The sequence below is a fragment of the Lissotriton vulgaris genome, chromosome 10 (assembly GCF_964263255.1).
Source record: "Lissotriton vulgaris chromosome 10, aLisVul1.2, whole genome shotgun sequence".
NCBI classification, from domain to species: domain Eukaryota; kingdom Metazoa; phylum Chordata; class Amphibia; order Caudata; family Salamandridae; genus Lissotriton; species Lissotriton vulgaris.
In genome coordinates this window covers 155,587,639-155,600,086 of record NC_141698.1, presented here as the reverse complement: position 1 = coordinate 155,600,086, position 12,448 = coordinate 155,587,639, and the positions used below count along the sequence as shown (strand labels likewise).

The following is a 12,448-nucleotide window of genomic DNA, read 5'->3' as shown; positions in this document are numbered from 1 at the left end:
GTACTAGCTTGCAGTGCATGTAATTTCCCTCCTGTGCCAGCTACGAAGACGCAAATACATTTGCGTCCATCTTTAACTTGTCCTCTTTCAGATCCGCCATGAACGGATTGAATATTCAGTTCCTATCTATGCCGTGCCACCGTCTTTTTGTGGTACACTTTGCACGTTTTTCAGCTCTGGCGAAAGTAGGCCCAGATTCTGCCATGAAGCCTTTTTCGAGTTCTCTCCTGTTTCCTGACTCCGAGGGCCGCAGCCCAGGCTACCTCTGTGCCAGTGGCCCCCACCTTACTTCTTGCGCGACTCCGGTGCATAGCCTAACCTCTGCCTGCCAAGACTGTATTCAACCTTCGAATTATCTGCTCCACTCCTCGAAAACACATTCCTGTCTCGTAGCTCAAGTAAACATCCTCCCAGCTACAGGAGCAGAGGGCCAGGCTCTTCTGTCTCCGTGCAAGTAATTCATAGACTCCGTTGCCATGGTAGGCCCATGCCCCCTCACCCCGCATGCCGACATGTAGACACATGTACACGCATTCATATTCAGAATAGGGTAGTCTATGTCTAGAGACCTTTTCCCTTCCAGATACTACTGTTCCTTAAACATATGATATCAGATACGATTTGGGACTAGGTTGATCTGACATCCCAGACTTATGTCTCCACTTATGTCTACACTTGTAGTGCTAAAGGTCAAGTCCCCTTCGCCCTCCAGTTACACGTCAGATCCACGTCAAACAGCTGCGCGCGCATCTCTGCCATATAATTATGCTGACACTGCAGGATTCTCTAGTGGTTCCGCCTACTTGTGACATCATGTTAAATGACGTATCCGGTGTACACCTTCATGCACGCCTATTGCCATGCCTCTTTTGTGACGTTTTCATGTTTTATCTCTCCTTTTTCAGCAGTCACGCCTACTATTACGCCTACTGTATGCTCATACATTGTAATGCATTGACTATATATATGCACTTTTGTAAACAATATGTGTTCTGTCTTCCCTTCCTGAACCCTGTGTGGTGAATGGAATGGTTATGCCACCTTGGCTCGAGCCAATAACCCAATTCCTTTTACAGGAATAAAACCCTTTTGAGTTAACCTCAATATCTCGGATTCTGCCTCTCATTTTTCTGAGTTATTCTTATTGATTATTGATAGCAAATTAAGTATAGGTAATCGATATTACCACAACAATCTCAAGCTCATCATTGCTCCTCCCGCTGCCGGATGCATGGTGCTTTCCACACCCCTTCCGGCCTCCTCCCTGCCTGGGCACCTGCATCCTGCTCCCGTTCACTTGTTCCCTCTAGATACCTTCCGGATCTCGCCGGGCCGCCACAGGCATTCGGCTCCATTTTCCGCCCCATATCACAAGGCACGGCCACCCGGGATCCCGCTCCCGCCACACCTCGCTCACCAGCGCCAGGTTTGGCCACTCATTCGTCCCAGGGCCCTCTCCGTCTCCAGGCTACAATGTCTTTTATTCTCTGTGGCTCCGCGGATCCCACCACCGAAGGTCTCCTCAGCTCGCAGCCACTGTTCAGGCTGCCGCCATTCGGATTGCCGGCCGCCCAAAATTGGAGCTCGCCGCTCGTCCCATCGCTTCCTCAGACCCAGGGGTCCTCGCGGCACTGTTTTTACCCCCTCTCTTCATCCTCGCACGGTCCGCTCTGGGATGCGGCCGCCACCGCACAACCACGTTCCTGAGTTCCGATTTACTGTGCGGCCGCCATCTTGGGACTGCTTTCCCTCTTAGTTGCCAGCCGGGAGACGGATAAAATCAGTCCGGATTCCCCTCGGCACAGTTTCCAGCGCCCGCTCGAGCAGGCGCGGTCCGCTCCCCCCCTCTTTTGGTGGCGTTAAGAGGGCTCAGTGTCTTTGTTCAGCAGGATAAGTATGGGCTCAGTGGCGGAGCTCGTCGCTTAGGCGGCTGCCTCCATCAGCTCCCAAGCCATGCCTCGTGATTCAGTAACCTGTTACCGTATCACAAAATGGGTTTGCTATTCAGTATCTGAAAGAAACAGGTTAGTATTAGATTCCTTACCTTAGAATATCCCCAGGCGTCAGACTGGATCCGGAAACTTTTGCGTAGCAGTACCCCTGCCAGTCGGTAGGCGTCGTCTGCGGCTCCGCGTCCGTCGTCGGCGTTGTTGGCGCCGGAATGACGTCGCCGGAGTACTTAGACGCCGCCCTCGCGCGCTGACGTCAGTTCTTCTTTTTTCCTCACCTGCAAGCGTCGATCTGGAAAAAGTGGTATCCTTAGTCAATTTTTAAATAAACTTTTTTGATAATTTTTGATCCTTTTTTCGAAGTCTAACAACACTGACGGTGCCGGTAGGGATGCCCGGGTTCAAACCATGCGCCGACTGCGACCGACTGATGTCGGTTACCGACCCCCATCGCCGGTGTCTTCATTGCCTGGGCCTCGACCACGATGACAAGGCCTGCTCCGACTGCCGGGCCCTGACGTCTAAAGCTAGATGGGAGCGGTCCCGCAAGCGACTCGAGTGCCAGCAGTTTTCCCCACGCCGCTCGATGTCCCGGTCCGTGAGGAGGTTGAGGGACCGGTCGCGAGGTCGGAGCCACCATAGCTCCGGGAGTCGTCAATGGTCTTCCGGCTCGAAGTCCTTAGGTAAGCACAAGAAGTCGAAGAGACGTCATCGCTCTTCCGACTCCCCACAATGCTCGCGAGACGCGGCCGGGGGTTCGGGCGACACCGCCCTCGCGGCTCCGCCGGAGCCGCGGGCATCGCTTTATACCCATCAGTCCCTGGGCAGAACGCGGCGCCGGAGGAGATCGAGGCCTTCCTCACGTCCATGAGGTCGCTCACGCCTCAGTCGGGCTCCACGGCCCCGACTGGGGGCCCCAGGGGGTCGGGTGCTTTGGCCCCGACGGCGTCGGGTGCTTCGGTCCCGACGAGGCCGGTGACTTCGGTCCCGGCGCCGCAGTCCCCCTCAGGATCCGGTTCCATATCCGGGTTGCCGCCGGTCGACTTTATGACCTCGCCGACGCCAGCCCCCAGGGTGTCGCCTCCGGTGCCGCCTCTAGGCGGCACCGTCCCTGATCCCTCCTTCGATTCGGGTCCGGGGCCGGAACGGCGCCACTCTCGACGCCGATGGGAGATTTCTACTTCTATGACCCGGCCCCATCCTTTGGTCCTGAGTCTCAGGAGATGGGGTTACGTAAACCTTGAACCGATACAGAAGGCGGAAAACAGATTTATAAGCTCCCTCCTGTCTGTCCCACAATCCACACCAACTTTTTCCATACACATGGAGGTGGGCCTAGATTTCGTCACTGATATACTGAACATGGCACCCTTGATCTTTTGGCTAAAGACGTGGCTCAATGAAGAACTGTCCCTTAATCATAAGATTATGACTGATGTCATGTCTTTGGACCATTCCAGAAGGGTGCCATGGTTGGCTTACCTGAAGAAGTCTTTTTCAGATCTGGGTCACCCGGAACTCTTCACATCCCCTCTGGACATCAAGAAACAGGATGTAGATACAAACAAGAAGCAGTTCATGAGTAGGGCAAGAGTGGGGCGTGAGGAAAGGGAACTGCAGAAACCGGCAGTGAGGAAACACTATTCGCTTGTAAATTCCTTTGCACTAGCGCCTTACCTTTGTGTTGTTACGAAGCCATTCCATAGGTTTCTCCTGACAAAATTTAGGTTTAATTTATTACATTTTTATTTGGGTAATTTTAAAACCTGGGAAAACCAGAATTAGCCCCTCCCTGTTGTTGTGATAATTTTTCCGTTCAGGACACCATGCATTTCGTCATGTTTTGCGGTTTGTTTTTAGAGCCTAGGAAAAAATATCTGTTGCCTGTCCTAAAGGAGGTTGGCTTCACGCAGGTGAGACCAGCCCTGCTTTATCTTCAATCACTGAACGAGATCCGTATTACATTTTGCATGGCAAATTTCTTGGTGGCGTCAGTTAGAACTAAAAAAAATGCAACATAGTAATGGGCCCCTCTAAATGAGTTTTATTATTTTTAAATTTTGTATAAAATTAATTAACTCGCTCCTTTCATACATAGTATGGAACTGTACCCCATTGTATGCACTGATTTGTATGATATTGTAAATAGTCTTTATTTGTACTTTAATGTTTTTATCTCTTTGTATGATTTTTAACTAAATCGAATAAAGATTCTTGACTGACTGACTGTCTCAGGAGATGGGTGGCGAGGGGGATTGGGAGGGGTCTTAGGACCCTCTGGCTCAGGAGTGCCAGTCTCATCAGGACTGGTCAGGTGAGTTAGGGGAGGCCAGTGGCCTGGACACCTCGCCAGATACTGGTTTTCTCTCCCCTCCTACCGTGACTTCGGAGGAGAAGGCTGCCTATAGTGTGGTGTTGACATGGGCGGCCAAGGCCTTGGGCCTGGAGCTCCCCGTCGCGGTCGTGAGGACTAACCTCCTCACTGAGGTCCTTAAACCGCAGGCAAGCTCGGCCGAGCCCTGCTGCCGTTTAATGAGGTCTGGTCTGACGTTCTTCTGGGCACTTGGTCCAGGCCATCTACAGGTCAGCCTAGAGATAGGAACGTGGCCAGACGCCACCGCCCGGCTCCGGGCGACCCTTCCTTCCTGTCCACCCACCCCACCCCCGAGAGTCTGGTCATCCAGGCCTCTAACTCCCAGACCGCATTCCTGACGGCTCCCCCCGATCGGGAATCCAAGAGGTATGAGCAATACGAGCAAAAAGGTATTCTCCTCCCTGAGTTTAGGGTTGCGGTCAGTCAACACCGCGTGCCTCTTGAGCCATTACACCCACTCTCTGTGGGACACGGTCGCGGACGTGCTGCAACAATGTCCGGAGGAGGTCCGGACTAAACTCGCCCAAGCCCTTGCGGAGGGTCGAGATGCGGCACGGTACTCCATCCGGTGTGGGCTGGATACCACGGACTCACTGGGCAGAGCGATGGCAACGACTGTGGCAATTTGTCACCACACCTGGTTGAGGTCCGCCAACTTTTCGGCTGATGTCAAAAACACCCTTATGGACATGCCGTTTGATGGCCGTTGCCTCTTTGGCGACAAGGCAGATCATGCGCTTGAGCGCTTTAAGGACTCAAAGGGCTACAGTCAAGTCCTTGGGCCTCTCAGCCCTGCGCCAAGTCCGGAGGGATGGCTTCTTTGGCCGTTCAGTCCTCCAGGACTTTCTGGTGTGATCATTGGTTCGCAGACCCACCACCAGGGTTGGTATTGCTGGGGTCTCTATTCTAAGGTAAGGAATCTAATTCTAACCTGTTTCTTTCAGATGCACAAGTTACTTACCTTCGGTAACGATATATCTGATCTCAGCAGGCCACGATCCCCATGATTTTTGCGATTCTTAGGGGGTCGCAAATTGCAACCTACCTCATTAATTTTCATGAGGTAGGTCATTTGCGACTCCCTAGGAATCGCACCCGGTGTAATATATACCTTCATACATTGGATTTTGTGATTTCCTAATTGTACATCCTTGTGATTCGCAATTAGGGATTCGCAAAATGCTATCTACATACATCTGGCCCTATAAGGCTTGAGCGTGAAGTGTTTCAAACTTCACAAAAAACACTTCGCACTGGGGCACGAAAAGCCTCAGCACCTAAGGGGTTAAAGAAATAATCAATAAACTAAAGTGAGTACTCAGCTCTTTCAGGTTGATTCTCTTCTTTTCTAGAATGATTTACTTCAAAGACTGAGATGTTTCTTCTATACGCAGTTTATAAAATATAAATGTTTTTGTACAACTTTCTATGCATAGTCCCTTTTCTGCTACATATACTCTGGTGCTCCTTGTGGTAGTGCTGCAGTGGGAAACATAAAATATGTCTGTTTCTTCCTTTTGTTAATAACTATAGCAGAACTGAAAAAAAACACAAAAAACCTCCATCCTGCTCAATTTTAGTTTTTCCCATTTCTTAATCTTGAGCACAGTTTGTCCCTGAGCACTTACTACTTTTTGATGGCACTGAGTTGGAAGCTCTGAAGAAATCCCCCAATCTCCACCGAGTCCTACTTTCTCACATCCACTGTTGTTTGTACTGTGTGCTGCTTCTACCTTTTTTACTTTCAACCATCCAAGTAGTTTCGTATTCATCTGCTACCCAATGTATTTTAGACAATACTGCTTCAATAATAACGGAATTTATGTTTATTGTTTTTGGGCAGGTCTTTTGAGAAGTCATCCATCACAGACAGGTAAACAGTGACACATGTGGAAGTGTTTAGAGCATATTGTTGATCCCCCAAACATTATTTTGTGTACAAAGGCATACATTATTACCTTTCCACTTGGCCTTTTTCTGATGTTTGCACTTCACCAAGTTGTTGACCCATTTTGCATTAAGACAATATGTAGCTTCCACAAAGATTTTACATAAAATGGATGTATGCTCCAGTAGCCTAGTCTGAATAGCCACCAGGGCCACCTGTGGCACGTAAAGACATATGAAAGAGAATAACAGGAAATTCTTCCTTAACAAGTGTGATGTAAGAAGTGATTACATTCTTTCTAGAAACTGACCTTCCATGTTACCAAGAATGATAATTTTTTCTACTACAACTTACACCAGTGTGTTTATTAAAACACTCCTTACGAATCAGGATGTTTTTCATTGTGAAGGACACAACTAGATCTGAATGCTTTATGTGTGTCAGACCCCATTCGGAGGGCCCCTGGCACACAGGGGCTACTAAACCCCAACGTTGTGATTGTTTGTCTCTGGTGTCACTGGTTGTCCTGCTAAAGGCCAAGTACTTTCAACGCTTGACTCTCTGGGTAGTAAGGGTGAGCAGTCGCAGGATTGCCAGGGAGGTAGTTTCACTCTCTTGGGTTGTCAGCTTTCCTTCATGTTCTCTTCACTGGAAACACCCACGTCTCTTCGTGCAGTGTCAGGCTTATTCCTTTTCTCTTGCAGGGGATGTAGATCTACTGTCATTAGCTTCAGAACCGGTTTAGGTTGTTTTTTTTCAAGTGTCTTTCTCAGGCTGCTCTTCAAACACAGCTTTTGTGTAAAATGATGCTTCTTACTGCAGGTAACACTGGGGCTGACTTCTATCTGATGACCTGTTAGCCCGAAACAGGTCCCAGGATGCTTGTTTCCAGTCCAGGGAAGTCGTGGCTTGTCAGTGCAGGCTGGGACTGTTCCCTTGAGGCACAGGGTCAAGACTGATTTTCATATAGCTGTGTCTGAACTGGGGTGGCTAAGTGAGCTAAAGAACGTTGATGGAGTCAACCCAGATCTGTGACTGGGGGTGAGTGTCTGAAAAATTTCAGCACTCAGTCCATCATCTCCTTGTGTTTGCTTTGTCCTATCCAGAGTAGCCACAACATGGGCACATTGAGGTGTGTTTTCTGCACTTGGATGTAATTTGCCTTAATTAAACAGTAGTACAAAAGGGGGTGGTGATGGACGGAGCATCTGAATCAATCAAACACCCACACCCAGTCAAAAGATCTGGGTATAATCCATAACCGTTCTTTAGCCCACTCTGCCACCCCAGTTCAGACATGGCTATATGCAAATCAGTCTGACCCTGTGCCTCATGGGAACAGTCCAGCCCGAACTGCCAAGCCATGTCTTCCCTGGACCGGAAACAAGCTTCCGAAGACCGGTTTCTAGCATTCCAGCCGTCTTCAGCCCAGCTTGCTTGAATCCAGTGGCAAAGTGAGCAAGGGACTCACGTCTGAGCATACCCTGCCACACTTATGTCGGCCAAAGCGGTACAAAAAGGGGTGGTGATGGACGGAGCATCTGAATCAATCAAACACACACACCCAGTCAAAAGATCTGGGTTTAATCCATCACCGTTCTTTAGCCCACTCTGCCCCCCCAGTTCAGACATGGCTATATGCAAATCAGTCTGACCCTGTGCCTCATGGGGACAGTCCAGCCCGAACTGCTAAGCCATGTCTTCCCTGGACCGGAAACAAGCTTCCGAGGACCGGTTTCTGGCATTCCAGCCGTCTTCAGCCCGGCTTGCTTGAATCGAATAGTAATCGGAGACAGATACAAGGGCAGGCTAACCTAAAAACATCATCACCTTGGACAACACAAACTGTAGTCCTACCCTCGCACATACCATCTACCAAATGGCAGTGCTTAGGAAGAAGTAGTCAACAGCCCCTAGCTAACAAAGCCTTCATGGGATTTCTAAAGGTAGCTCTATCTCTTACCTCCTTACTTCAGTGTCGTGAAATCCATCTTCCAGCCACAGGAACTCAGGCAATACACTTCAATGTTTGAGGAGTCTATTCTCACCCTTCATCTTGTACCATGTTCTAAGCAGAGACATCCATAATGAATTCCACTGGCCCCAACACTCCCCCACATCACTAACATGTTTGTCATAAGCTCTCTATATATGCACTTGACATGCATGCACAGTATTAGCACAAGGTTTTGGGTTTCACATAACAGCATACTTTTAAACAAAAGTGTTCAGTATTCCCTACTCGCTGGCCACAGTACAGATTCACAAAACATGGCACGCCGCCATGACCGCTTTATGTCCTACATTCAGAATCAGCAATCCGTTGTCTACTATGAGGGTATGTTTAGAGCACTCCTCAAGGACACAGAACATGTCCTAGACTTGCATTGTTAGGCGCAGGCGCAGGCCATGACATACACGCTAGAGTAGTGTGACACCAGGATACAAGTTTCACATGCAATTGAGCACAGTGGATAGAGGTACAAGTCCTTTTACCAAGTGGGGCACATTCTTGTCCTAAAAGTGTGCACACTGCGTGTTTGAGGTGTACCTGCAGTCATATGTGTAGGCTGCACTTCAGCTTAAGCAGAATTTGTCTCTTGTATAAATGTCGAGCAATTTGCAAAAGTGTGAGGCGCCATCAGCTATTGCCAAGATGCTGAAAGAAAGATGAACAATTAAACTAGAATCGAGTGTACAAAGACTTGATAGCATTAGGCACGATAGTAGCAGGGGTGCAGCGGACGAGCAGTCTTATGTTTAAAGGTTTGCACAGCAGATTTTACAGTTAGCAAACCTCATAGATCTGAAGGCAGAGAAGTTCTGCCATCATAAGTGGGGCCACGGCACATCCCAGGTGTAGAAGAAAACAACAGCTCCAGAGTTCTGAAGCGTTTATTTCCTACTCTGTGTTCAAAGTGCAAATGTATTGTCCATCATCCTCCCTTGGTTGTTTTGAGGAAGAGCCACTTTGGTGGAATGTTTATCGTCCCCCATGCTGGGGACCTCTGAAGTGATGCATCAGCATTACAAGTGTGACAGAATTAGGTGTAGGGATGCAGGGGGACCATAATCTCTGATTCCGATGAGTATTCATGCACCAAAATCTGGTACAAGTTTTCTCTCTGGAAAGGGAACTAATTACTCGGACCTGGCAATACATGTTACTTTTCCATGTAGTTTTTTCTCCATTGTGGTTAGAATAATGCGGACATTTCCCACCTGCTTAACGTAGACAGAAACAGGCTCATTAGGATGCCGGTCCGACGAGGGTCCGATCAACATCGTAGCGGAATTTGGAGTGGCCCACAAGTAGTCGGAGGTCTCACCTGCCTAATTATGATGGGACTGCTGTGTAGGCGGTCAGAATCATAACTTTTTCCATTGCGGATTATGCTCGCGGCCCGAAAAGGGCTGCAGCACAAGCCACAATGGAAAAAATGAGTCTTTGCAAACATTCATGCTCCATGTGTCCGTCACCATGTGGCGTTTGGACTGCCATGAAAAAGCAATCAGAATGGGCGATGTAATCCCTACGGCGGTGCCTGAGCAAGCACCGTCCTATTGTAGAGTATTGCATTCCGACCGACAGTCGAATGGGCTCCTTGAGACCGTTAGAAGCGATGGTCGGCCCCTACGCCCGCGGCCTCCAACCGCTGCACATCATAATGCGGCGGTTGAATCGTGGCACCAGATGTTGGCCAGATCGACCCCGTCCTACATCATAATTAGGCCCTATGTATCACTGTGAAGGCTTGTAGAAGTCTGCGTCATGGAATGTTGCAAGAGATCAGAGCAGGGTTTACTGTACAAAGAAATGGAGACGCAAGAAAATATATACTGCAATTATCCGATTTATTGTACATGTTTTGGCCATTTACGTGTTTTGTGATATTTATCGTTTTATTAGGGCCCAATGTATAGATTCCAAATGTCACTATAAAACAAGAACACAAAAGACAAATCAATTAATAACATACATACTCTAAAATCTCATCCCAATAGGTCGAAATCACACCATAATTAAGGAAAATACTCATACCAAATCAAAATCGCTCTTCATAGTAAATAAAAACAAAGCACCTGGGAACTACTAATAAAACATTCACATCAATGTAGGACCAAAAATTCATGTTTCAATTCAAATATATAAAAATCACTCTCATGTGGAATATCTAAATAAGATCATTGCTCGTTTCGTAAATCACATTTTAGCATATGTATACTACATAGTAATATATGCTAACAAAGGAGAGAGCAAGGGATCGTGTTCACTGAAGGTGAACGGAGTGTACTCCTGTTCCCCTGTGGAAAAACTAGAAAAACAAAGAGAGTAGTACCATCATGGGAAAGTCAGAATGAGATTCCTAATGTGGTGATAGAATGACAAAAGGAAAGAATTTATCCTTTTGCTAAAACCCCCTCACTCACCAACCTAGTGGTGACATGCTTCATCATCGGGGTCCACCCTAGTGGGCTAACGTCACTAGGGTGTGCTACGACACCTGGGTTACAGTGGAGCAGGTTGTGAATGTAAGTGCAGAAAAAATGTAAAAAATTGTCCTGGTTTATCTTAAAGTAAATTTTATTACCAAGAAACTGGACAATGTTAAAAAGAGTGAGGCGAGATACTGTGTGGGTATATTAAGAACCTCTTATATGTGGGATGGTCTACATGTTTCAACCATGATTGGGATGTACCAGGTTTTCATCAGGACCTTAAGGGAACTGGTAGGTATGTACCCCCTAAAAGGCACACCCTTTCCTAGTTCTCTGTGACCCAAAATAGCAAAAATCTGCTATCTGGTATAAAAGACTCTAACCACAGTGGGTGAGTCCAAAACAATGAAAAAAGACCTGTGGGAAAGAAGAATAAAAACAGACACCAGTCAAACGTGAACAGTGTTACATGCCTGTTACATAGTGCAGTGTTGTGTCATTCGACTCTTCAGGCTTACTACCACTCTCAATAGAAGGAATCTTGTGGAATTGATAAGTGAAATTAACATCTGCTAACAATATCCAGTGCAGGATATTTGTCTGGATGATGCACGCAAACATATCAAGAGGTCGTTTATGATTTTGAGAAAAAACGTATTCTATCACCCAACAATCCTTACGCGAATCACATCAAGGTTTGGCGCAGATATATTGACGATGTCCTGGCAATCTGGGAAGGACCACCGAAGATACTTACTGAGTTCATCACCTGGATTAACACCTGTGATCCACATCTACGGTTTACACATTGCCACAACAAAGACACAATTGTCTTCTTGGACATCGAAATCAGTAGGGAAGAAGAGCACCTGAATACCAAAACTCACTTCAAGCCCACAGCTAGGAATAACCTCTTGAGATATGAGAGCTTCCATCCGCGTCCACTCAGGGAAAACCTCCCATACGGACAATATCTCCGCTTACAGAGAAACTGCAGTGAACTCGCAGACTACAAGAACCAAGCAGAGGACCTCACAAAGAAACTGAAGCAGCGAGGCTATCCTGCGAAAATTGTAAATAAATGTCAAAAGAGAGCGAGAAATCAACCCAGAGACGCTCTATTGGAAGATAGAGTAAATGAACCCGGAGAAACACCACTAACCTGTGTTACAAGCTATAACGCACTATCCAATCAAGTGAGCAAAAGCATCAATAAAAACTGGTCAATACTTAACACAGGCAACTTCAAATGGGATAAACCTCTATTCTCATATAAAAAAGGACAGAGCTTAAAAGACAGCCTGGTTAACACTAGACCAAAAACCACAAACATCAATACAAATCCCTCCATAACACAAATATGGGGGCTTCCTCCGGTGACAGGACACTCAAAATGTGGGGATTGCAGCATCTGCCACCTCACAGAGAACACCAAGTCCCTGAACCTTGAGCCCGGAAGAATCTGGGAACAAAGAGCTCACACCAATTGCAACAGTGCTAATGTGGTATATCTGATCAAATGCGTATGTGGAAAACCTTACATAGGCATGACGACACGAAAAGTAAAACAAAGAATAAGTGAACATAGGAGCACAATACGCTGCAAAAAGAATATCACCAAACTCACAGAACACTTCCTGACAGCAAATCATACCCCAAATGACATGAGGTGGACAGTCATCGAGCAAGTACAACCCGGTCCAAACTTGCAAAGCCGTCTTTTTGAAAAGGAACAAAGATGGATTTATAGACTTTCTACAAATAAGTCAGGCTTAAATGACAATGTTCCTTGGGCTA

At 47.4% G+C, this 12,448-nt stretch overlaps 1 protein-coding gene across 2 annotated transcripts in view; it reads left to right on the top strand.

Moving 5' to 3' along the window:
* The window catches only part of LOC147684868 (radial spoke head 10 homolog B2-like), a 443,845-nt gene that overhangs the window by 160,492 nt on the left and 270,905 nt on the right, over window positions 1–12,448 (top strand). For both annotated transcript variants that reach the window (XM_086940738.1, XM_086940739.1), the window contains exon 13: window positions 6,167–6,196. In XM_086940738.1, coding sequence (XP_086796864.1) covers window positions 6,167–6,196 — 30 coding nt within the window. The remainder of the gene's footprint in view (window positions 1–6,166; window positions 6,197–12,448) is intronic.